General features: G+C 35.2%; 1 protein-coding gene across 49 annotated transcripts in view; it reads right to left on the reverse strand.

Moving 5' to 3' along the window:
- The window catches only part of LOC123564339 (titin homolog), a 244,984-nt gene that overhangs the window by 209,172 nt on the left and 8,132 nt on the right, over positions 1-27,680 (reverse strand). For 11 of the 49 annotated variants that reach the window (XM_053537010.1, XM_053537011.1, XM_053536972.1 and 8 more), the window contains exon 1: positions 15,720-16,111. The exons of 1 other annotated variant lie outside the window; for it this stretch is intronic. In XM_053537010.1, the coding sequence (XP_053392985.1) occupies positions 15,720-15,890 (171 nt within the window). In that variant the 5' untranslated portion in view covers positions 15,891-16,111. Of the gene's footprint in view, positions 1-1,993; positions 2,373-4,642; positions 4,793-15,719; positions 16,119-27,680 lie in introns of those variants that run through there. 37 more of the 49 variants (XM_053537009.1, XM_053536975.1, XM_053536970.1 and 34 more) reach the window with 18 other exon arrangements.

Here is a 27,680-nt window from a genome sequence, read left to right on the forward strand (position 1 = left end):
AATGCGACCACCAATTTCAGAACTGTTTGATTTTTTCACACTTAATTAATCACCGCAATTACGACCACTCATTTTTTTCTGTATGTTACTGCTAATCACCGCAGGAATTAACACGTGCGACATAGTGTTAACACGTTAAGCATGTACATTGTGTATTTATCCGTTAATTGCTAACAAGTCTTTTAAACGTTATCAAAACAAAGTATCAAACTGTTTGATTGTCTGAAATTGTTATTTAAAGATGTTTGGTGTTTTACATCGCTATTTTAACATAAGAAATTATTGAAATAATTAATTTGTTTGTAATTAAATGAATGCCCGTTGATCGAATTGACTGGATTAAAACGGATTTAATTAGATCTAAACGGTGTTTGTTTCTTATTATCAATGTAAATACGTTTGGGATTTCAGCGGAGAATGAAGTTTGAAAAGGTCTGATATTGATGTAATTGTCTTTAATTGAACAAAATTCAAATCATTATCAGTTAAGTGCGTCCTTAATTAATACACAGTTTGATCCGTAATTCTTTGATTAACACAGTGATCAAGTATTTAAGGCTAATGAAATGCTTATCTTTATCAGTTTTCTTTCGTATCTGATACTAACATAGCCATGGAAAAACAAAAACGGAAAGAATTAAGTTTGAAAGAAAAAGTTGAACAAATTAACCATAGTAATGGTCGAAGTCAAGACCTTCCCCGTATAGCCTTGTCCACTAATCAGACCAGACCAATAATAAGACCAGTTTTACAAAGAACCATGGGTGGTCTTAAAGGTCCATTACTAAGAGAAAGTGAGTTGGCAATTTTTTTCATAGCCAGTCAATAAACTTCTGCAAGACACTAAATAATGAAGATTGGCAGGTCAAAATTTACAGAAGGTCTTTGGAACTCAAAGAAATGTATGTGTATTATGTTGAAATTTCAATGAATCGACAGAATGACCCCCCAGGTCTTTTTAACTTTCTTCATACTTCATAGAAAAATAATTGTACATATACTGCGATTTATTTCGAATTTCTACATACCAACTTTCATTTTCCAATAAAATGAAATAGTTTCTGTGCTTTTTGAAAGAAATTAAAATGTTCACTTTCCTTAGTATTGGACCTTTAATAGCGGTATTCTACTGTACATGATACTTTCCCTTCCATTTCATTTAATAAAATTAAACAACCCAAATCAGAGGTCAGGTACACCAAGACCTGGATATTGATCTGCTATCAGTTAATAAATTAGCTGTTATTGATCTTGTTGTAGCACACTTGCTCACCTGACAGACTAGTAAATCAATCTAATTAATTTGCTGTATAGCCTCATAAATCATGCATCATCACTTCATTGATCCTTATGTCATCTAATAAAAAACATTAGCTTGTGTTACTGCAAAAACCTGGTACTCATCAGCATATTTTTTTAATTTCAAGTAAGCCAAGCTTAAGCTTAGTTCTTCCCCTTTAAAAAACTGAAAGAGAAAATTGTATGGCTGTGCCCATTTAGGTTATCTAGCGTGTCCCTTATTGCAGGGTATGGACAGACAGTTAACTAATTGTATACAACATTAGGTATGAATGTACACTGGGTACACATTGGCTCAAAATTAAGTCTGAGCCATATTCATGAAATTGTAGCAATGGCTAAGGTTGCAAATGGCAATCAGACTACAAGGCCACCACACAGAACCAGTGCTTAGTTAAAGCACCAAGCCAGAAACAGTTTTTAGACACTATCACACTGGACATAGTGACAGGAAAGACATTTTTTGCAGCTAAACTCCAAAACTGAGTCTCAACCTCCGCCAAATGATCTGGCTAGGCTGAGGATGCTGTAGCAAATAGCAAAACAAGATTACTACAAAACGTCTGTTAAACAATCAAGCCATGTTTTTATATACCTTAAAATTCCATACAACAATACATGAATCATAGACTTTCCAGTAAATCAATACAACAATAAACAAATTCAGGATAAACAAACTTTGAAAATTGCCTACCCTTCTTGCCATATCTCTTCTAAGAGTTCCTACCCCTTGTCCACTAGGGTTAATCCCACCATTCAGAGATGAATATTTACACTTTTAATGACAGAAATTCAGAAAATCTTCTAGGAAAGGGCAAAAATCCATATATAGAGGTTACTGACTGTCTTCAGCAGCAATTTAGACTGTGCCACAGTTGGTTAATTTAGACTGAATCTCAAGCTATGTGCTGGATCAATACCCATGCAGGACCAAAAATCAATACCCAGTCCGCTTTGTTACTATGGTTATTCCAATGATCCAATGACAAGATGTCTCCTTAACTAAATTCACTTTTTTCTCACTCTTTAAGTATCATAATAAAAACACTGATTAAAAATAACAATTTATGTTTATATTCTTCACACTAGAACAATATTCAGAAAACAGTAGAATATTCAGAAACTATCTGCAGCACATTTTTGCTGGATGTACATGGAACATTTTGCAGGTTGTTACCAACATCACATAAAAATTATGATCAGTGTTTTCACAGAATCCATATCCCCCAGTAATTAATGTCTTACAGTCAAAGTCAACAACTCATCAATTAGGTGTAGGGAATAACTAGAGAAGTCTCACTAATACCTTTCCCACAAACAAGTTCTTAGTACAAGAATGTCACAGTGTTCATAGAATAGTGTTCATAGAATATAACAAAATTTCACTGGAATACCCGTACAAGTAGGGCCAATATGAAGTCCCCTGTATTGGTTCAATACAGTCCATCCCTTCCCCTTAACTCGTACCTGCAAGAAAGCTGTATGTGCGTCTGTGTGTATGTGTGTGCACATGCACACACATATCTAAGCCCATTATATAGATTCTACTGGTTACTCATATAAGTGTCTCGTACAAGGTACTGAAGATGCTTCAATTCCTGAAGAGCCAGATGTAAAGCTCCCATACACAGGACTCTTACTCTCTCACTGTTAGAATCTGTATCAAAAATTAGATACATATGCTCTTATGAATACACATTGTTTCAATTACCCAGAATGACAATTTACCTGTCAACTAATTCATCTAGACATTTCTGGGACAGGGGTAATTCTTTGAAGCTCATAGTTTTATGTCCTAACAATACACCTTGCTTTTTTCAGCAATGAAGGTATTCGAATATCTACTAAATTTAATATAATATTCTTTTTCTTCTAAGAATACACTGAAAGATGACAAACAAGTCCAGGCTTGGGTTGTTAACCCCAAGTACAACACACAGAATCACATATGCCCCTATGATATGTAGGTATGTAATGTTGTAGGCTGAGACCCGGACCTTTGACCAAATGACCTCAAAAACAACAGGGATCACTCTACTAGCTACAAGCAACAATCCTATGAAGACAGCCAAAGCAATATTTGATTATTGAGCAGAAACAATTTTCAGGCTAGGTCACTGTGACCTTGACCTCTGACCTACTACCAAACCCCAAACAGCAGAGGTCATCTACTGACTATAGCGATCTTACTATGAAATTTAGAAGACTGTAGGTCAAACCATTCTTAAGTCGTTGAGCAAAATGCATCTTCAGTCTTGAGATCACTACCTTGAACTTCCACCTAATGAGTCTCAAAATAATCCAGGTCATCTACTGACCACATGCAATCATCCTATGAATTTTGATGATATGTAGCGTTATCTAGTTCTTGAGGGGAAACCATTTCTAGTCTAAAGGTCACTGATGTGACTTTGACCTTTGACCACAAAACAATACAGGCCATGCAGTCATCCAATAAGCTTTGACAAATGTAGGCCAAGACGTTCTTTAGTTATTGAGCAGAAACCACTTCCAGACTCAAGGTCACTGTGACTTTGACCTTTGCTCTACTGACGACCAAATTTTTATGAAAAGTATCACTATTATATTAACAATTAACAAATATTAACAATTCCCCATTTGTAATGGCCCCAGCTCCATTCCCAAACCAGTGGGAAAAAACACAGTAAACATACTTTGGTCAAGGAATGATACAAGTATAAGAACTTTTGAATGACTGTCAAAAATCTGCATTTACAAGAAAATCCTTTACAAATGCAAGTTTCTAAAAATCATTATTACTTCCCTTTGCCTATATCTTAGAAGTAAAGATCAATGAATTCCAAAGCAACACCCAAATTTAAAACTTGCCTTTTGGCTCAGATTACTGAAATATCATATCTATCAGAAAATAGTGAAATCAAAGAAGTACTCAAATTTTAAAAACTTTCATATTTAAATAGCTGTTTACAAATTTTTCATAAAAAGCAAGAAAACATACATCTCTTATCAGGATCAAACTCTATGCCATGGGACTTCCACTTCCTAATTAAATCTCAAACAGTAAATAATGTTATAAAATGCTGCTTAACAGTGACTGACCACAAAATGCTGCCCATCTCAAAAAATTTGTGTTCACAAAAACAAAACTGTAAAAAAAGGCTTTGGCTTAAAAGCTACGTTAGCCTCTTTACTGAATCCTACATTATTTGCATACATCTTTTTGGACAAATAAATTTGTTCATTAATTCAAATGCAATTTCCAGATAAGAAAGGGATGATGCAAAAAGAAAGTATCAAAAATCCAAGAAGTGACGAACAAGCCACAAATTGAAATATTGAAAATAAAAGCAGAAATTCTTACCATGACAACACTTCCTTATATCCCTGCAGGCAAACCGTTCCCTTGCTCAACATATAAATTGCAAATTCCAGCAAATAACCCAGCAGACATGCATAACTTCAGATCAATTTACAGGCATCCAGAAATTATTCAACTTTTACCATATATGTACAAACAGTAGCAAACTGATTGGGCGATTTCTGGCTTTCTGTCTGGAACGCTCAGATATAATCGTGTTATTTAAAATATTCTATAAATGGATCAATAAAATATTATCATGGGATCTAATTTACAAATAGATTTCTACAATGATCTAAGTTATCATTTATTCATATAAAGACCATTTGCACCTTCATATCAATTAATGGTTACATCCAGATTAGACACCTACATGAGGTAAATGGCTTGAATTTTTGGCTGATATTAAAATACCCGAAATCACACACCTAACAAACTTAAGAATAGTTGGTATTGAACCATTGATAAGTTAATTAAAGTACTAAAATGCTCTGCCTCAGGACAACGAATTGCTGGATGACAAATAAAGTCTTAGTTTAATGTTGATAAATGTCTTGCTTTTTCTGTTGTGTGGGCTGAAGACGTGAAGGCTGAAGACGAGTCTTCAAGTTTGGTAGTTTGCATATAATTTATTATTTATAAGGAATGAAAAAACTGTTATCAACTAGATCTAAACCTCACAAGCCATCTAAAATTATTACACAGTTAACAAAAAACATTTGCAAAGGATAAACAACCCTATTCAATAGCTCAGAGTACAAGAACCAAAAGTCCTTTTCCTTTATGAACAATTTTTTTGTCTAGAAATGAGTCTCAGTTGAGTAGACAATTCTGTTTTTCATGTCTTCCTTATAAGGTTTCAAAACAAGAACTTTTAGATGCAACATTTATTGAAGAGTTTGTACATACTTCAATAGAACTACATCTTGCAATGTGTGAATTTGCAAATTTTATAACTGCGCAATTTCTGTTTTTTTTTCCAGTGAAATGTTTGGCAGTCACTCATCAGATACTCATGTGATGAAATGGCATAGATCTGAAAACCGAGAGTATGATTTTCCCTTTCAAAAGTATTTCCTGCCAGGTGACCTAAAACCATGGCATACTCATGATACTGAAGGCAAAAACATATCCTCAAAATGTTTCATAGTCGTCATCCAACCATGACACCAACTTTTTTCAGTAAGCTCATTTAATATAAATTATTGTCAAATAATGCCTTGAGGTATTCTATGACTGCAACTTTTCTTTGGTGGAATTTGTGTAATCAGTTTACAGTACATTTACTTGGACATTGGCAATTTAGTATCTCAAAAAAAAATATTTCTGCACAAATAAAGTTGAGTTTTGCAACCTTTGACATGATAAAAATGTACTCCTCATTTAAATGGGTCAACAGTGTTGTTGTACTTATCAAATAGACTGGCTTGGTTTATAGGTTGGTCAGGGCTACGGATATGCGATATGTATTGTATTTATCATTATTTTTGAGCATGGATCCCCGTTTACAAACATGTTTGTTTATTTTATGAGGAGTAATATATGCCTCTGAAATAATGAAAATCTAACAAAGTTAGCAGGAAAGCCACAACATTTGGAACAACCATTACCAAACCATGACATTGTTCAACATCAAACCAGTATGTTACTCCTCACTCAACCATTCCTTGTGTTACCTAGTACAGCCCCTGTGTTCACGAAAAAGCATGAAAAGATAGCTTCTGGGAGCAAAGTTTGCCGGAACACAAAGTAGTACAAATTTTGTATTTAATTTTCCCTCATGAATATTTTTTTAATACAACATTTTCATAGTTTGAGCAAAGTAACAATCATAATATCAAAATCAGCAAATTCAATAAATTAGTATTATCCTGTCAAACAAGGGCAAAGTCCTAGCTAATTTTACTAAGCAAACAAACTTTCCCACCTAATTTCTCTGTGAAGTTTATTTTTCCTTTTACAATGACCACGACACTGGCACTAGCAAACCAAATTGCAACCAGGCTTTGATATCCTAGCAAGCTACCAATGTACGTACCGAATATGACAAATGTGTGTCATTCCTTACTGTACCCAAAATGCAGCAGGTATCGAACCTTGGTTTCTTCATGCAATCTACCTATATATCAAATCTGGTTACAATACTTCATCCTACCAGAAGTTATTAAGCAGTTATTCAGTTTCTTCTGTTGATAACGCTTAAGGGAAGGGCAGTTTCTAATGTCATCAGAACTGCCATTTGATTTATGCATGTTATTGCAATAAGATGAAACAAGATTAAACTAAGTAAATAGAAACCAGTGACCTGATCTCCAAACTTGTTCTCCAAGAAAACTATGTATGTACCAAATTCGCAATATCTCATTTCTGGTTTTCAAAGTAACAACCCATTTATAAACAGTCAGGACTACATTTTTATGTCTGCCAATAGGGTTACAGGATGAACAATCCAAAACTTATCATACCCAGGGCTTGAGCTGTCACTAGAGTATTTAATGACTCCAATGGTGGATGAAGATATTGCACAATAGCTCGAGTCTGTGTCAAAAATATTAAGTAGATCAAATGTATCAAAACACTAAGTAAGTATAAATTCTTAGCAAAAAGGGGGCATAATTCATAAAATTGGTGCAAGAGTTATGCACCTTGTGTCATATGATATGGGTGATGATGTGAAACAACTACTTCAAGTCTGAATCAAATCCATTTAGTAATAACTAAGATATAGTGAAAATGCATCAAAATTAACCTTAAATTCTAAGTAAAAGGGGGCATAATTCATGAAAAATTGGTACCAGAGTTATGCACCTTGTGTCATCTGATGTGAGTGATAAGGTGGAACAACTATTTCAAGTTTGAATCAAATCCATTTGGTAATAACTGAGATAGAGTGAAAGTGCATCAAAACTTTAACCTGAAATTCTAAGTAAAAAGAGGGATAATTCATGAAATAGTGGTGTGCGAGTTATGGCCCTTGTGCCAGATGATGACTATTTCAAGTTTAAAGCAAATCCATCAAGTAATAACAGAGATAAGGATAAAAAAGAGGAAGTGTAAAAAAAACTTTAACCAAGATAGGGACGCGGAAAGATGCCAACGCCGACACCGACTCCGGGGTGAGTAGGATAGCTCTCCATATACTATGTATAGTCAAGCTAAAAATGATTTTTATCTACAATGTTTATTTCAAAGTCTGGTGAAAACAGTACATACCAGATTTTTGTTATGAACTATTATGCACTTAGCTAATATATAATCATTATGTGGTAGTGTAACAGATTGCGACTGACTTCAGATTTAAGAACAATCAATAAACTTCTGTGTTTGATCACTGATCTGTGGCTCTATTTTCATTGAATTTGTTAAATTTTTGGTCAAAATCAAACTCATCCTGTTGGATGAATCCAACAACAAATTACACTTGCCTGTAGCAGCCTGCTATTCTTCAAAGAGAGACAATATATTTTGGCAGTATCTTACTTGTCTAACAAGGATTACCTCCCTTAGCAACGAGGACCTGCATATATGTCCAATGCTTACTTCCAAGAGAGACAATATATTTTGGCAGTATCTTACTTGTCTAACAAGGATTACCCCCCTCAGCAAAGAGATGGAGCATCTGATGCTCTACTTGCAATTAGAATCTGTTGAATTTTCAGAAAGCACACACACATGGAACTATTTTTTTTTAAAGAATTTCTACACAAAATTAAAGTAGGACTTTGGTACTGTCAGTGAGAAAACCATAGAAATTGTACAAATTTACTTAAAAAGCTGGAAATTTGATCAGAAACTGATTTTCTAAAATTTCTGTAATAAATTCGAACATCATCAAATCATAGAGAGAAAGCATTGTTTCACATGAAAATTTAACAGCATCTAAAACATTAATATTATCCTACAAAGTCATTGTCAATTTACTCATATATGAATTGAATTCCGGAAAGGGACTGCATGAAGGGGCCACACTTCTGGACAGTTCAGTGCCTTTAAAAACTCACCATTTTTAAAAAGCTGTTACATTGTCTTCGTTTTGATGCATTTACAACAACGTACCAGTGTTTAAACTTAACATAACTAGGTAAAACATCATTCTTGACAATTGTTTACCAATATTTCTTTACAAATGGCATTCTTTTTTTAAAGGGGGACAACTCCTTTAGAATATTTTAAGTATCCAACTCAACAGAACAGTAAAACATGTATTGTATTGTTTGTCAAGATGCTGTTCATTTACTAAACATTTCTGTTGTTTTCTGATATACTGCTAAACCTTAAAGCTGAAACTGGTATCAGAACTACTGTGGTAACAGACCACTAGTTTAAGGTGTTGATATTACTGAACTCCAGGTATATAATGGTAGGACATAACTGATAAAGAGCCATGTCATCCATGCAAAGCCCATTTTTTTCTGGGTGCAATAAAATATGAGAGGAGGGATGGTCTAAATAAATTTAAAGTGTTTACTGTTTGACTGCTAAAGCTGACAGGTACAAGTGCTGCTCTATCTCATACTGGTTTTCCTCAAAAGTTCTTCAAGTATACTGAGAACTTTTTAAAATGACTGAGCTAAATAAACAAAACTAAATACTAGTTTTTTTTTCATTTTCTTTTATGTCAAAACTTCAACAATACCACCTGAAAGGTGAACAAAATGATTAATAAACACAAAAATAACCATAAACAGGTAACATTAAAATCCTATACACTAAAACCTTGCAAGATACTCAATTATATTCTAAGGTTTATTTGCAGTTGTGGGAACTTCTACAAAGAGAAGTAAACAATCTGTCATCTAAATGTCTCTCTACAATACATCTCCAGGTAGAAGGAAGAGAATTTGTGACACCACATCAGCTGGTTTCTGAGACAGCTATTTAATACAATGATTAATATTCTTACAGAGTAATCCCTAAGTCCGGCAGCTGGAATATCTTGGTAATCCACCAAGGCATACACACTGCCCAGACTTCCTTATATCTTTTAAATAAATCAAAAGAATTGTCTTATAATCTTTTCTCTGACATGTCAATCAATATCTAGTCTGCAAAGTATCCAAGAACTATAAGCTCGTTGTAAGCACTACCAAAATAACTGAATCAAATCAAGTAATCATAATTTGATGTCTATCAAAGTCTAAGTCTACCTAATATTTGGACAAAATCATTTCTGTAAAATTCATGTATTCTATAAATTGAAACACTGAGTCGCTGACATCGAATCACTTGCCCCTCACCTGTGTGGGTTTGAGCCTCACTCGGGACTTTGAATTCTTCATGTCAGGAATAAATCCAGTTGGTTTATGAAAGGTACGTGGTTTAACCAAGGTGCCCACCTGTGATGAAATAATGCACGGAGGGGCTTCTGCGCGCCATGGGGTCTTCCTCCACCATTAAAGCTGGATATTCGCCGTCTGACCTATAACTGTGTCAATGCGACCTTAAACCCAGCAAAAAAACTAAAAAACAACCCAAGCCTTAAAAAGTGTGCCCAAAATATGCCTGTCATTGCAAATTACTTCTGACTTTTAAGATATCCTACTTATTGAGCAGAGACAATGTAAATTTTCTTAATTTCCATTCAAGGGCCATAACTCCACAGCGGCAAAGACTTTCAGGAAGGTAATGGAACCAAACTGATATAATATGCCCATGAACATTCTGACAAATTTGGTGAACATTAGGTAAGAACTGCTTAAGTTTTTACGCCTTAGTTTTTATGTGGACACTGTCAATTTTCACAAGTTTCAAGTAATTCAAGAGCCATAATTCAAAAGTTTTTTGGGGGATTATCAGACTGGTTATTGAACTTGGTCAAAGTATTTTGCCCATAGATATGCAGAAGTTTGGTGAAGACTGAATAAGAACTACTCAAGTTTGAGCGGACACTGTCAACTTTCGCAATTTTTAATAATTCAAGGGCCGTAACTCCAAAACTGGATGGTATTCAAACTTGGCCAAGATATTTTATCCATAAACATTGTGACAAAGTTTGTAAGGTGTTTCTGTATGCTTCAGTATTCAAAAAAGCTTCTCTGTCCTCCACATACTGCAATAATATAGCTGGAAACTGCACAGCTGTTGTCTCAACAACATAAAAACAACATGAAATTAAGAATGACATCTTGCTCTGCAACTTTTATTGTCTTGTTGCTCAGCAACAGTAATACTCAGACTCAGTGCAATGAATGAATTTTAGCATAACGTGACCAACATGATATGCAGAAATGCAACATCATACAATAATCGATTATTGATTAATTAAAAGTTAAATTCTAACAAGCTTTTTTTCACATGCATATTTACCTTTGTTACTCGATAATTTTAGTTTTTATTGCCTACTTTTCATATTACTGTTTGATTGTGTTGTATTTGTAGATCTATCTATGAAATAAAAGAAAGAAATAAAAATTAATAAAATCTTTCATTTTTATTTTGCCTTCACTTCTCTTTTACATTTATCTAAATTTACAACTTTGTTAACTTAATTGTTTTTTGAGGGTCTGAGTGTTTATCTGGATAGTTTTGTTCTCTCTGTAAAATATCGATTTTTGAAAATGGGAATCGATAATCAATCGACAAAAAAATATCGTTGATACATCGATATCGTTTCTATCGATGACAGCCCTACAGTGCATGAATGAATTTATACAAAACTGTGACTCAAACATGATTGTGCTGTTGTTGTTTGATGAAATGCAACATGCAACAATAATCTGTCTCATTGATTCACATTAACAAAACTTGTCGAAGTTCGCTTTTGAAAATGCTTTTTTTTCACTGCCTATTTACCTTTGTTAGCTCGATAATTTTCAAATCAGATTTGTCCTTTTTTCAAATCATCTGCGGAACATTAATGGTGTAAACTGAAACTGTTTCAACTTAGAAGCTCTTGGATGTCACATATTGTCACCTCAGCAGACAGTGAATGTCACATATCATCCATTTAGCACAGAAAGTGGTTAATATAGGATGTCACATCATCCATTTAGCACAAAAAATAGTTAACATAAGATGTCACATATCATCAATTTAGCACAGAAAGTAGTTAACATAGGATGTCACATATCCATTTTAGCACAGACAGTAGGGAACATAGGATGTCACATATCATCCATTTTGCACAGAAAGAAGTTAACATAGGATGTCATATATCATCCATTTAGCACAGAAAGTAGTTAACATAGGATGTCACATATCATCCATTTAGTACAAAAAGTAGTTAACATAGGATGTCACATATCCTCCACTTAGTATAAAAAGTAGTTAACATAGGATGTCACAGTAGTTATTACATAGGATGTCACATATCCATTTAGCACAGAAAGTAGTGCACATAGGATGTCACATATCATCCATTTAGCACAGAAAGTAGTGAACATAGGATGTCACATATCATCCATTTAACACAGAAAGAAGTTAACATAGGATGTCACATATCATCCATTTAGTACAGAAAGTAGTGAACATAGGATGTCACTTATCATCCATTTAGCACAGAAAATAGTGAACATAGGATGTCACATATCATCCATTTAGCACAAAATAGTACTATGTATATACATATAGAAGATGTCACAATCATCATTGCCAATTATTAAACCACAGAAAGAAGTTAACATAGGATGTCACATATCATCCATTTAGTACAGAAAGTAGTGAACATAGGATGTCACTTATCATCCATTTAGCACAGAAAGTAGTGAACATAGGATGTCACATATCATCCATTTAGCACAGAAAGAAGTTAACATAGGATGTCACATATCATCCATTTTGCACAGAAAATAGTGAACATAGGATGTCACATATCATCCATTTAGCACAAAAAGTAGTGAACATAGGATGTCACATATCATCCATTTAGCACAGAAAGAAGTTAACATAGGATGTCACATATCATCCATTTAGCACAGAAAGTAGTGAACATAGGATGTCACATATCATCCATTTAGCACAGAAAGTAGTGAACATAGGATGTCACATATCATCCATTTAGCACAGAAAGTAGTGAACATAGGATGTCATATATCATGCTAGTAGTGAACATAGGATGTCACATATCATCCATTTAGCACAGAAAGAAGTTAACTGCTTCTTGATGCTTATGCAGTTACTGCCAGGTGGACACTTTTTCATATTATTGTATTGGTATATCATGTTTTTCAAAGGATGATACAAGTACATAAGATTTTAAAAAGAGGTAAATGCAACACTCGCAAAAAACATCTTGTCATCATATATCATGTGATTCATGTCCATTTTTTAAACAGTGTCAAGGAAAATTTGTTGTGATACAAAGTAAGACAAGAGTTAACCTGTTCAAATAACTGTCATAAATCAGGTGTTTCATTAGTTATATGATTAGAATGTAGAAGATGCAATGGAGGTTCTCCCATTTTGAACTTTATTTGGTAAAAGAAAAGTAGCCTGAGCATCGAACCACTACAACAGGGGGTAATACCCACCTCCTGGCCCTAAAGAATACCTTGATTAGTACATAAAATATTATAGTCATGTCTTAAATGTTTGCAATACTGTATATAATACACTGGTTTTCCTAAAGACCTTTACACATTTTAAACAAACTGTTGTATTTCATACCCAAATGAGGAGACATTTACTTGAATATCCTTATTTACATCAGATCTAATATAAAATGAATTTGACCCTTAAATTACCAGTGTCTTGCACATCATTTAACCTTTAGCCTGCTGGCGGCAAGTTATTCTGCCTTTGCGACCAGTGCAGACCAAGATCAGCCTGCACATCCATGCAGTCTGATCATGGTCTGCACTGTTTGCTATTCAGTCAGTAAATTTTCAGTAAACACCCCTTCAAATGATAAATGGTACTGCTCAAATTGAATAATGGACCAGTCCATTATAGAAATTTAGCAGGCTAAAGGCTAAGGATGTTCTGCATTTCATACCAACATGAGACAAATTGACTTGTGCCAGTAAAGGCGATTTAACAGCTGCTGCAAATAAAGTTGTTGCTCTGTTACTCAAAGGAGAGGTATTGATCCAAGACAGCCAATACTAATTGGATATGATATGCATCACTTGCATGCTGACTAAGACAGCACTTTATAAGTTACTTTATGTTAGTTTTATATGATATTTGATATCACTGCAGTGACTAAAATGGCCTGGCACTCATAAGGTGCCAACATTTTTAACTGAATATAAGACTAGTGTCTGGCACAAATAGGATGCTCAAATAGGTATGTCACACGAGGCACAGGCTCTTATAGTAGATCGATCAACGGGTCTGGTACATGAAGCACTATCTCTGCTTGCTGAAGATTAAAGGATCTGGCACTTGAGACATAAGCTCTTGTTGCAGAAGACTTAAGGGTTTGTCATGCGAGGTTCAAGCTCTTCTTACTGACTAGAGGATCCTGAAGGCCCTATATCGCTCACCTGACCAGTTCTCAACCTTGTATGTAATCTCGTCTAGATTTCATTAAAACTATTTTATGTAAATCAGGTAGATCATTAACCAGCTTTTTCAATGATTTGACCTATGAAATAGTTTTTAATTTATCCTAGATTTCTCTCATGAAGATTAGGTAGAGATGTTAACAAAGTTTTTATAAGAAATGACTAAAAAATCTAGTGTTTTAGTTTCGAACTTCACCTAGATTTCACAGACAGAAACATTCTGACAAAGTTATATGAAGACCAGGTACAAGATGTGGCTTTTAGAGTTAACATTACCATTTGTTTTCTACTATTATTCATATACTTTGTGCCAATTTGTCGATTAAAAAATTACAATCAGCGGCTGTCAAAAGGGATTAAAGGCACAAATTCATCGTATTGCGTCGGGTGATAATTTCAACAAATAGTTTAAGTAAGTATGTTATTCTTAAACAATACTAGTTTTTCGCTGGGTTTTTTCGGCGAGTAAACAAAGGTTATCAAAGATCGATCAATTAGCGGCCTGATTTAGTGTTGTTTTGTGCCTTATACATACTCTCACCTTTCATTCATAACTCGATCTGTAATATGTTTGGTACAGTCTGTATTGCTTTCGAAAAGATTTACACATTGATCAATCAACACCTTTGATAATGACGGACATTATTGTCTTAAATACAAACTGCCAGTGTTGGCACGTGGCGTGATTGACATCTGACAGCAGCTAATTAATATACGATGCTCCGCCTACTGCCATACTTCCGTTTGTGGCGGCGAACAATATTGAAAATTACCAGGATTTTGATTGACAAGGGGCAGAACTTTCAAACTCGAGATTTCCGCAGGTCTAGTCTACGCACAGGGCATTTTTGTGCGGTGTTGAAAAACGTAGGTTCGGGTGAGGAGGTTTATACTCCATTGATAAAATACACTTTAATTCCAATTTTCAACATTAGTTTATTATGAGATTTTGTCTAGTGATGGAAATAAGTCATCAAAATTATAATTTCTCTCATTCCTCTGGTCTAAAGTCACTTATAATTATAACTGTAAATATTTCATTTCTTGTTTCTATGATCTGTCATTTTTAAAGTCCGAGCCAAAAGTAAAGAATTCCCCTCCCTAGTTCTGACCTAGGCTTATATACAAAAGCATGTACCCTCCCATATTTGGAGTGTATCATAGTGATGAAAGACAAAGATTACCCCTAATATTTATGAGGATAACCGTTGACTGATGGTACCATCCCAAATATGGAGCCACCTCTAACTCTAACAAATCAGACATGTTTACGATGGTACATGATGACAACATACCCAGATAAAATGATACAAAATGATACACACTCCAGCCCCAAGCAATTTATGAGGGTAACTGGTGAATGACATCTCTAGCAGCAGAGGCCAAAGTTTCTCATCAGTAGAATCAAATAATAAATCAACTTCAATAAGACTAGCTGCTAAATTTACAACAGCGGGTCAGATACAAGTTTTTCTCAATTTTCGCAGGTCTTTTTGATCTTTTTGACCCATATTTGAACTTGATCTAGATTCACAAATTCACATTCTGATAACACTATATGAGGATCAAGTAGAAAATTTGTCTTCAGTGCAAATTATACAAAATGAATTGTTGCAATGTTCACAACAAATTACCTCAAGATGTTTATCCTTTCCATATTTATGTTTGCTTTTATCGCCATATTTTTCGCTACTACCACTTTTTTGGAAACCATGCTTATCTCCGTGACTACAATCATGTTCTGGCCACCAATGTTGTTGATCCAGAGTAAACTGTGTTGATGTTGATGTTATAATTGCTGCCATTCTTACTTTCTATCCAGTTAAAATGTGTGAACTTCAAACAGATCAACAGCAGAACAAGACTTTGCTATCAATTTCAGTGAAACTTTCATATCATAAAGGCAGCAAGCTTGTAAGCTCATCAATTATGTACTACTGTTACCTTTAAACAGTTTTCTGAACTATTTTATTTCTGAAGTTCTGCATGTTTTCTCAAGAAAAAAAGAGAAAAAAATAACACAAATGTTATGCATAAACCATACACTTCATTAATACCTATCTGCATATTTTTTTAGGAATTAAGGAGCTTTAAAGTACTTCAGTTACTGTATACGTCAATATTTTTAACATTACCATATATTACATAATATTATCATAACATGTACTCATTAATGGTTGTACTGAAAATCTTAATGTATATTATCAATGTCTTATCTTTATCATACAATTTTTTTTTTTAATAATTGTAAAAACTAGATCCTACACCATTGAATATAGATTATTTCAAAGTAACTTGCAAGTGAAAAATAATATTGTCCTTGTTTCTTTACAAAGTCCAAACTTGTGTCAAAATATAATTATTTTTGTTCTGTAATTATTTCTATACATTTTTATTACTAAATATTCCAAGAAGAAATGTTTCTTAAAGACATAGTCCAAAGTAATTTCTCTCAAATAAAGTCCTATTCCATGTAATCTAACACCATTTCATTACAATTAAGAAATTATAGGACACTTTGTATTCAGCACATAAAGATTCCAATTTATCCAATTTATCCTATTTAACCAAGTGTCACCATGTAATAAAGCTGCTGAGATAAATTGATCCGAAACTGGCAAACAACTGTTGCCGATTGTGTGCTAACTTCATCGCAAAACGAACATCCACTAACATTACCCGATACAAAAAGTTTTTACCAGCTTTTTTCTAAATCTGTGACACAGAAAAACATGATCAATGATTATAAATTGCTTTAGAATTATTGGAATAGTTTCAAACTGAGAATATTACAGTAACTCATAAACAATCGTCACTACAGTGTCTTCAGAAAACTCAGAGGAAAAATTGACAAATCGCTGTCAGAACATTGTCAGATTTATAAAATCCCAACGTGTCTATTTCTTTTGAGTTCTCCAGATCTTAAATATGATTAAAAGTGAAGTCATTTTGCTTAAAGCGATGTCTGCATCTTGCCGGCAAGGATAATGTTTTGAATATTTCTCTTCTACCCTTTTACAGTTATAATCATAAGATGGTAAGCCTTTTATGTATCTTGGATCATACTAAATCACCGAGCATCTGAATAAAATTCAGCTACAACTGCAATGACTGCAGAATTCAATTAACTTAAAATTTTGTTTTTCTCTGGTGGCAGACAAAGTGGTTCCTCTGATGATCAATTTATTAATTTGAGCTGTGCCATGAGAAAACCAACATAGTGGGTGTGCGACCAGCATGGATCCAGACCAGCCTGCGCATCTGCGCAGTCTGGTCAGGCTCCATGCTGTTCGCTTTTAAAGCCTATTGGAATTGGAGAAACTGTTAGCGAACAGCATGGATCCTGACCAGACTGCGCAAATGCGCAGGCTGGTCTGGATCCATGCTGGTCGCAAAGCCACTATGTTGGTTTTCTCATGGCGCGGCTCATTTAATCATGTGAACAATAAATGTAAGGCTGCTTATTTTCCATTCTGCTTTAATTCTATTTTATCTGACTGTAATTTTGGATGGTTTTGGAGAAAAATGCTTTTCTGCTACTGATCATTACAGTAAGACATAGAAAGAGAAAGTGTCATCATTTATCATAAGTAATACCAAATGGGGCAATAATTACTGGTATACACAGATTTATGTTCACATCTCTCCTACAATCAATTGTCTCCTCTCTCATTAGTGGAGTGCACTTGTCATTAAACTAGTCATTAAAGCCATCACATTATATATCACCAAGTTTTAATTGATTTCACATCGACCTGGGGGAGCCTGTAATTTTCTATGTCTGAAAGAATAAATGTGTGTGTGTGTGTGTGTTCGGGTTTAACGTCCTTTTTTTCAACAATTTTTCAGTCATATAAACGACGGTGTCTACTTGTAGCAGTGAGCACAATGCCCAACTTTATAGTGACGCCTCACTGGAATATCACGCCGTAGACACGTGGCATGATATCCCACCCAGTCACATTATACTGACACCGGGCTGACCAGTCCTAGCACTATCCCCTTAATGCTGAGCGCCAAGCGAGGAAGCTGCTAGTACCATTTTTTACGTCTTTGGTATGACGCAGCTGGGGATCGAACCCACGACCTCCCACACTCAAAGCGGACACTCTACCACTAGGCTACCGAGGCGGTGAAAGAATAAATGAAACAAGAGCTGTCACTTTTAGTGACAAATGCACCCCAAGCATGCACTGTGTGAAATGTGCAATGTACATCACCAAATGTGAAATGCACATCACGAACTGACTTATCTCCTGCACAGAATGTGAAATGCACATCATGAAATGTGAAATGCACATCACTAATTGTCTTATCTACTGCACAAAATGTGAAATGGACATCACGAAATGTGAAATGCATATCAAGATCTACTGCACGAAATGTGAAATACACATCTTGAAAAATGAAATGCGCACCATCAACTGACTTATCTATTGCACGAAGGTCATTGTAAATGCACATCACGAAATGTGAAACACACATCACAAACTGACATGACTTCATCTACATGTATGGCATGCCAATTGTCCAATAATTACATGAACCTAGGTCCAGGGTCGAAAAACTAGGATTAAGGATCAATAAACTTGGTTTTTCAAACGTAAAACCAGGTTTTTCAAATATTAACCTAAATTTTTAAGTGAAAACATAAGATCACGGGCGTAAATCATATTTACGCTCCTGATCCCAGGTTTATGTCCGATAAACTAGGTTTCTCGATTAAACTATGAATTTCGGTTGTTATCCTAAGTTCACGAACGTGAACCATAGTTTACTAACGTGAACCTATGTTTACGACCATAAACTTGGGTTTACAAACATGAACCTACGTTTACGGGCGTGAACTATGGTTTACGACATTATCCTATGTTTTCGCTCGAAAGAATAGGTTAACATGCCTTTATGTTCGAAAAACTTAGTTTATCGATCGTTAATCCTAGTTTTTCGAACGTAATTCTTGGACAATTGCCACACACGTCATGTCCGTAAACTATGGTTCACGTTCATAAACCTAGGCTCACATCGACTGTAAAACATCGTTTACGTTTGATAAACTAGGTTTCTCAACAGAACTACAAATTTTGGTCGTTATCCTATGTTTAAGCTCATGTTTACGACCGTGAACTTGGATTTACAAGCGTGAACCTATCTTTGCGATCGTGAACTATCGTTTACGGCGTTATCCTAAGTTTTCAATCGAAAATACAGGTTAGTATTTGAAAAACCTAGTTTATCGATCGTTAATCCTAGTTTTTCGACTGTGAACCTGGGTTCACATAATTACTGGACAATTAGCGTGCCATATACATCACCATTTAAAAAGTGTAAGTAGAAGGCAGTTATGGCGTGCCATATTATATGGTACCTAACACAAGATTTTGAGTGACACACATTTAATGCTTTTGAAACTGATGAAAGTTACAAGAGAACTAGAAAATGCTTTTGTAAAAAAGCGCATGTCTCCCCAAATGCAAAGTCCTATAGGCAAGAAGTCAATAGGGGTCAGGAGCGAAAGTCAAAGAGACACTGATGGTTGGCTGCAATAGGGATCATCTACTTGACATGTCCAGTCATCACGCTAAATTTCAACACTCTTGGCCTAGTGGTTCTCAAGTCACTGTTCAGGCTCCTGTGACCTTGACCTTTGATCAAGTGACCTCAAAATAAATAGGGGTCATCTAGTCTGCATGTCCAATCATCCTATTAAGTTTCAACATTGTAGGTCAAGTGGTTCTCAAGTTATTTCCAAAAAATGATTTTACATGAACAGGCCACTGTGACCTTGACCTTTAATTGACTGACCCCAAAATCAATAGGGGTCATCTACTTTGCATGTTCAATCATCCTATGAAGTTTCAACATTCTGGGTCAAGTGGTTCTCAAGTTATTGATCAGAACTGGTTATCAATGTTCAGGCCCCTGTGACCTTGACCTTTAACGGAGTGACCCCAAAAACAATAGGGGTCATTTACTCTGCATGAACAATCATCCTATGAAGTTTCAACATTCTGGGTCGAGAGGTTCTCAAGTTATTGATTGGAAATGGTTTTCCATGTTCAGGCCCCTGTGGCCTTGACCTTTAACAGAGTGATCCCAAAATCGTTAGGGGTCATCTACTCTGCATGACCAATCATCCTATGAAGTTTCATCATTCTGGGTCAAGTGGTTCTCAAGTTACTGACCGGAAATGGTTTTCAATGTTCAGGCCCCTGTGACCTTGACCTTTCACAGAGTGACCCCAAAATCGATAGGGGTCATCTACTTTGCATGTATAATCATCATATGAAGTTTCAACATTCTGGGTCAAGTGGTTCTCTAGTTATTGACCAGAAATGGTTTTCCATGTTCAGGCCCCTGTGACCTTGACTTTTGACGGAGTGACCCCAAAATCAATAGGGGTCATCTACTCTTCATGACCAATCATCCTATGAAGTTTCAACGTTCTGGGTCAAGTGGTTCTCTAGTTATTGATCGGAAATGGTTTTCAATGTTCAGGCCCCTGTGACCTTGACCTTTGACGGAGTGACCCCAAAATCGTTAGGGGTCATCTACTCTTCATGACCAATCATCCTATGAAGTTTCAACGTTCTGGGTCAAGTGGTTCTCTAGTTATTGATCGGAAATGGTTTTCAATGTTCAGGCCCCTGTGACCTTGACCTTTGACGGAGTGACCCCAAAATCAATAGGGGTCATCTACTCTTCATGACCAATCATCCTATGAAGTTTCAACGTTCTGGGTCAAGTGGTTCTCTAGTTATTGATCGGAAATGGTTTTCAATGTTCAGGCCCCTGTGACCTTGACCTTTGACAGAGTCACCCCAAAAACAATAGGGGTCGTCTACTCCAGCAGCCCTACAACCCTATAAAGTTTGAAGGTTCTAGGTCAAATGGTTCTCCAGTTATTGCTCGGAAATGAAGTGTGACGTACGGACGGACGGACGGACAGGGCAAAAACAATATGTCTACTGGGGGAGACATAATGACTTGGTTTAAGTAGATAAACAAATGGAAAATCTGAGACACTCATTTACATCAATTTGCATAAAAAACTGAGGTCAAATTGTTGATTAGAGGAAAGCATTAATTCTTTTTACATCTATTTATTTCCTCTCAGATCCCTCGGGAGAAATGTAAGAGAATTTCTGCCAGAGTTTCAATAAACATATTTACTGTAAAATCATTTAATTTCATTACCCTAAAATTTCGTGACTTTGGACAAATAATGGCAATGAGATGGACTAAAATTTTATTTCTTCATTATAAGCACAACATCCAAGAAAATGTGTCCTCTATGAATACGGTAATCACGATATCACAGAAAGTAGGCTAACCAGTGCCAACCAGGATATACAGTTCCAAAATATGTTCAAGATTCTTTGCATTCTTTACTCTTTGCTCAAGACAGAGTTGAAAACCTACGGCTCGTAAGAGTTGAGAACCGATGGACATCAGAGTTTAGAGTCGACGGCTCGGACAGACACATTCCTACTCCAGCCAATCATCATGTTGATATTTCTATTTGGTTCAGATTGTTTGAAGCTCTTGCATTGCTCTTATCCACTTTTGACTTGGATCTGAAAAGTGTCTTCAAAATTTTCTTACCAAATTCATTCCTCTATTTTATCAAAGAGATTTCCCTTGGTAATTTGTTGTCAGTCATGACATTATTTGATGAGTATTGGTCCTTGACAAACTAGACAAAATACATCTAACTGTAGTAATCAATATAGAATTTGAATGGTAGGACTCCTAGGATCCAAAAATGATAGAGTAATGGAAGAACAATGATATACTGGGACATTATATTGATCTGGGCTAATGACAACAGTTGACAACTCAATATGTGAACAATGACTACTGAAGTAAAAATGAGTTACTGTCTCTCTGGGACATACAACTATTATAAAGACATGTATAGTAAGTGCCTTTAGAAATCTGGATAGATGTCAGTGAACACTAAGAATAACATATTAAACTAGATGTGTGTCCATAGTACTAGAGTGCCCTCCCTCCACCCACTCCTGTCACTGTACATGGTTTCATGACTCTAGGTGAAATATTTTTCGATATAATTATGCAACACAAACTTTTGAGCACATTTGTTTTTGCACTTTTAAATTGAAGGACCATAACTCTGGCCTAGCTGAGGGAAATCCCAAAGAGAACACTCGGAGCAAAACTTTACATGCTATATAACAATCCTCAATTGTTTTTTTTTCTAGGTCAAGAACATTTTGAAATACACGAAACACAAACTTTTAGTTTTTGACCAAGTCAAGGGTCAAACCTTTAAGTGAAAAAAAAAATCTCAGGGGCATAAATTCACATGCTGGATAAAATTCCTACATGGTTTCATGACACTAGGTGAAATATTAATTAATGGCAAAGTTCCCTGTAGTGCAGTTGCCATATACAGCCTAGTTTGATCTTTTACTACTGTAACTATAGTTTTAACTATTTTGGCGTTGAACTAGGTTTATGAGGTATTTCTTAACTATAGTTCAACTAGGGAGAGACTGTGTTTTGTTCACAGAAGATAACTACTGGGGCTATTCAAATTTTGTGTAATTAAGTCCCTTTTCTTCTCAAAACATTAGATAATCAGAGCCAAGAAAGATTGGTCAGAATATATAAGAGAAATATTAATTAAAAAAATTAAAAAGATTATCTAGTCGGTAGCCAGGGTACATTTCAAGTTTCAAAATGGCAGAAAAAGATTATACTGACAGGGCTATATACAGCACATTCAAAGTTTATTTGAATTTATTTTTCTTACTTATTGACAGCTGGAAAACATGAATCATTGAGGAGTGTGTCTGGATGGTAATGTAACCAGTTTGTCAAAAATATATATATAAAAAAAGAAAGAGTGAGAACAGTTTCTCCAGGCACCATATTTTTAATACATATCTCTAATGTTTCACCTCCAGATTTAGAGAGCTGAACATTTAAAGTATGTTTGATCAACTGCTGTTAAAACTTAAATACTGTCAAAGTGTTCAACACTCCATGAAGTCAATTCAAAATGTTGATTGATTACATCTCTAGGCCTTTCATTGGTATAGAGACTTAATTATGAGCGCTGTCAATAAATATTGACAACTTTATTGCTACAGGCCAAGGACAGCATCCTCAAAATAACAATACTGGAAGAGTCCATTTTTCGCCAGTAAGGTAGACAACTCTTCGTAGTCATTTTCATGGGTATCCTTTGAAGTTTTGTCCCTTACATGTTTAAAAAATTTATTAAAGCTATTTCAAAAATATATATACATAAACAAATAAAATATCCTCTTTGTTTGCAAACCCTTGGTTTAATCTGTTAAAGGATTGTTTGGTAAACACAAGCACTGATAACAGTCTTTGACCATACATGGCTTTTACTGAGGACTTAAGAATAATTTCAACATTTTTCATCAATTCCGAGCCAAAAAAAAAAATGTCCAGCACATTCAATAAAATATTAAACTAGAGTTATCACTAAAGGTGATTAATACCCCTCTTTGATACAGGGTAAGTAAAATGTTGTTATCATGATTTTTGGTCTTCAAGAGTGACCTTGGCCTTGAACCTAATGATCTGGGCCAATTGCACTCGTTCCAGTGGTTAAGAAGATTTGGAGTGGACACAAACTTAAGCTATCTGATCCTTGACCACCATGTGTGACCTTGACCTTAGACCTAGTGATCTGGTTTGTGAACTCTGCATGTCCTCTTGATGAGGTTATCATTTGATGCTAGTTCAACCCTTACCCTGCTATATTTCTATAATGGACTGGTCCATCTTCCAATCTGGGCAGTACCATTTATCATTTGAAGGGGTGTTTACTAAAAATTTACTGATTGAATAGCGAACAGTGCAGACCATGATCAGACTGCATGGATGTGCAGGCTGATCTTGGTCTGCACTGGTCGCAAAGGCAGAATCACTTGCTGCCAGCAGGCTAAGGGTTAATGAAAGTCCTTCCAGTGGTTAAGGAGATATGAAGCAGACACAAAAGTTAAGCTATTTGACCTTAAACATCTAACTGTGACCTTGAACTGTGTGGCCTGGGCTGTGTGCTCTGTACATCTTGACGACCAGTTTCATACAGATCTTCCCAGTGGTAAAGAAGATATGGAGCAAACACACAAAAAATGGATGGATATGCAGGTCTCTAATACAGCCCCATATACATATATTTAGAAGATTATTTTGTAGGTAAAGTACTTTTTGCTACAATATAGATTTACTTCACTAACTTTACAATTTAATGTAATATATTCATGATATCCAGCTGAGCCCCACCGTCCTGTATCACATTTTGTCCCAAGTATCTATTTCTCATGATTAATACGTTTTACAAATATGTTAAATTCTTTTAAAGCAAAAATCAAGAAAAACAAATTGTTTCAAGTATGTTAACGAGCATAAATGGTAATAGATAAATAGCCAAAAAATCTCTCCTCAAAAATATTTTATGTTTACCCATACATGGATGAGAGGCAATGAATAGAAAATTTCGAGTAATAACATTGGCAATTCCGTGGGGGTGTAAACATTTACACATAATTGGTAATATGTGATGGATTACAAGGCTTCACAAAGCGACATCATGTAATATTATACTGTCTATCCACTGTGCATCTAATATTCATGACTGCTGTTTGCAACATTCAACCGACACTGAACACTGAAGCTTCCAGCAAAATGTCTCTTTGATTGGAGATTTGAAAATAACGAAATAATATGATTAATGACAGAAATAAGGGTGACAGTTACCTAGGTACATATATGTATCATAGTCAAGATTTGTAGTATCCATAGCAAGTGATATGGAGTTCTGCCTTCAGTCTAATAGTATCCTGTACAGCAGCATCTCAGAAATTTACGAATTTTCTGCTGTGCAGTCTGTTGCATGTCTTTTAATTAACGCTGTTAACTTGAAACAAAACATCTGCTACATCTTCATAAAGAAAGCTTGCAGTTCCTCATTACAATTCTCAACAATATCTAAAACAGACTGTTCAAATTTAAGTTGGAAAATAATCTCAGTGCAAAAGAGAAGATTTTTCAAAAAAAAATTCACACCCACTCAAATTTTACTACACATGATGTGTATATGAACAACCAATGTAAGATGTGTATCTCTATGAATGTGATAAATTGTTTCGACATTTCCATTCCCCCACACCTCCAAAAACAAAAAAAACAATCTATTATATGCACCCTCCCAAGAGTCCCATCATTTCATCTACAGAATTGCTTCTATTTTCAGAACCAGGCCAAAACAGCTCCAATCATTTATATATCTGGTATCTTGGGTATGGAGTAATTGAGAAAAAGGCGTAAATACATTGTATATAATTCTGTATTTCTGTTTGATACCGAACCAAATTTCCTGTTCAACCCTATGAAACACATTGAACACAAAAAAGAGATTTCTAAACAGCTGTAAAATGATTTGGCAGAGGAATTTGTTGTTTATACTGTAAGATTCTACATTGGTTCTAATTGTTTGCAGACATCTCTGACTTGACCTTACAGAACTGTACTTCACTCCCAGGTGAATTACATACCTGGAGAAAATACATCCCATGGCCTCACAGTAATGTGTTTTCAAGAGGTTCTTATGCATGTTCTGTCCATAAATGAGATATTTTTCTGAAGCATCTCAATAATATGAAATGTACGTTTCCTCCGCCCTCAGTATTATCTGTATATTTTTAGGGATAAAATTCTCATCATAGATATGCACAGAGCCTCCACTCACACTGAAGAGCAGAAAACGTAGAATTTTCTGTTAGGTCATCCTGCATTGTAAGTCACTAGTCCTGGAGGACAAGTAGTCTCTGAAGAACATTTTGTCCCCTGTACAATGACCCTTATAAAAATATTACATTTTGCACTGTGCATACATACTTTTTTACTTATTTATTTATTTGGGTTTTACAGGGAACCAACACAGTATAGGTTATATGGCGCCAAACAGGACTACAAAGTTCATACATACTTTGCACATTATAATATTATGCTGTGTTGTAATCCTCATTATCCTGTATTTTCTACCATTTGACTTAAAACTTTGTTGTAATGATAATTATGTGACCAGTAAATGGCTCCCAGTATTTTCCTCAAATGACCCTAATTACAGGCATAAATGGAGTGGCATACAATCTCTGTTCTTCTCTAACAATGTTGGCACATAAACATTTTACAACCCTCTCACAACAGCTTTCACCAAATCTCCCCTTCACTGGAACTTAAAACAAGAGCACCGCCGTGCGGGTGCTGATGCTCATCTGATTTTTTTTGTGTAATAGAAATATTGTCCTACCCATGATTTTCTAAGTCTAAAAAGGGCCATCATTCTTGCAAAAAGCAGGATAGAGTTATGTTTTTGATGTACAGTGTCCACTTATGATGGTGAAAAACTGTTGCAAGTTTTAAAGCAATAGCTTTGATAGTTTATGAGAAAAGTTGACTTAAACATAATACTCAGGGCATTCGGTTGACCCGAGGTCCCGGGTTTTGACCCGCGAAAATCGAGAAAAACTCGTATTTGACCCGCATAAATTATGCCACGTGCGTTGGCTTGACTCGCGGAAACTTACTTTGATGCGTCTAAAATTCGAAAGTTTTGCCCCTTGTCAATCAAAATCCAAGTGAATTTCAATATTGTTCGCCGGCACAAGCGGAAATATGGCAGTAGGCGGAGAGTCGTATGTTAATTAGCTACCGACAGATGCCAGTCACGCCACGCGCCAAATGACACGTGATTATCTCGCGGTTTGTATTTAGTACAATATGCCTTGTCATTATCAAAGGTGTTTATTGATCAATGTGTAAAAGTTAATTGATAAACAATGCAGCCTTAGATTATCGTGTTTGTACAACTTGTTAATTATTTTGTGTGCTCGATACGATTACATGAGCCGGTCGGCCGTCACGGTCTATAGCAAATTTAATATCATTGCCGAGGCTTTGTTTTAGTCAAAACAAATTAAATAAGCAGAAATTATACGTGGTATGATGAGAAAATGAAATTTAAAACAGTTATTTTTTCTCAAGAATTTCAAATGTTTACTTTTGTTTTCCGTATTTGTCACTCGTTCTCGAGACCGCCATTTTCGAAATTTTTTATCATCTCTTACAAAATTTTTCTAGTACAATCTGAATAAAAAGCCAATAAAACGTCTGCATTTAAGAAAAATATGATCACTGTTGCCAAAGCAGCTCTTATTTAGAAGAATTTGCTGAGAATAAAATTATGCAAAGCACCAAACCCCACCCACTTTTAGGCAATGTGCAAAATAAGACAACTAAAATATGAATTGCTTAAGAAAATCTGTTACGACTAATGTACTTGTTTTAGATAAAGTCTGTGGGAGTTGCATTAATAACAGTATACATGTAGCTTGACCTCTAAAAAGCTGATCTTGACTCTTGAAAATCTGATTTTGACCCTTGAAAATTTAGGCTGAAGAGTCAATGACTCTTGAGTTTCAGAACCTACCACAAGCCCTGATACTCAACCAAGAAAATGATTTTCTAAGTCCAAAAGGGGCAATAATTATTGCAAAAAGTAGGATGGAGTTATGTTGCTTGCTGTA

Source organism: Mercenaria mercenaria, chromosome 2, assembly GCF_021730395.1.
Source record: "Mercenaria mercenaria strain notata chromosome 2, MADL_Memer_1, whole genome shotgun sequence".
NCBI lineage: Eukaryota > Metazoa > Mollusca > Bivalvia > Venerida > Veneridae > Mercenaria > Mercenaria mercenaria.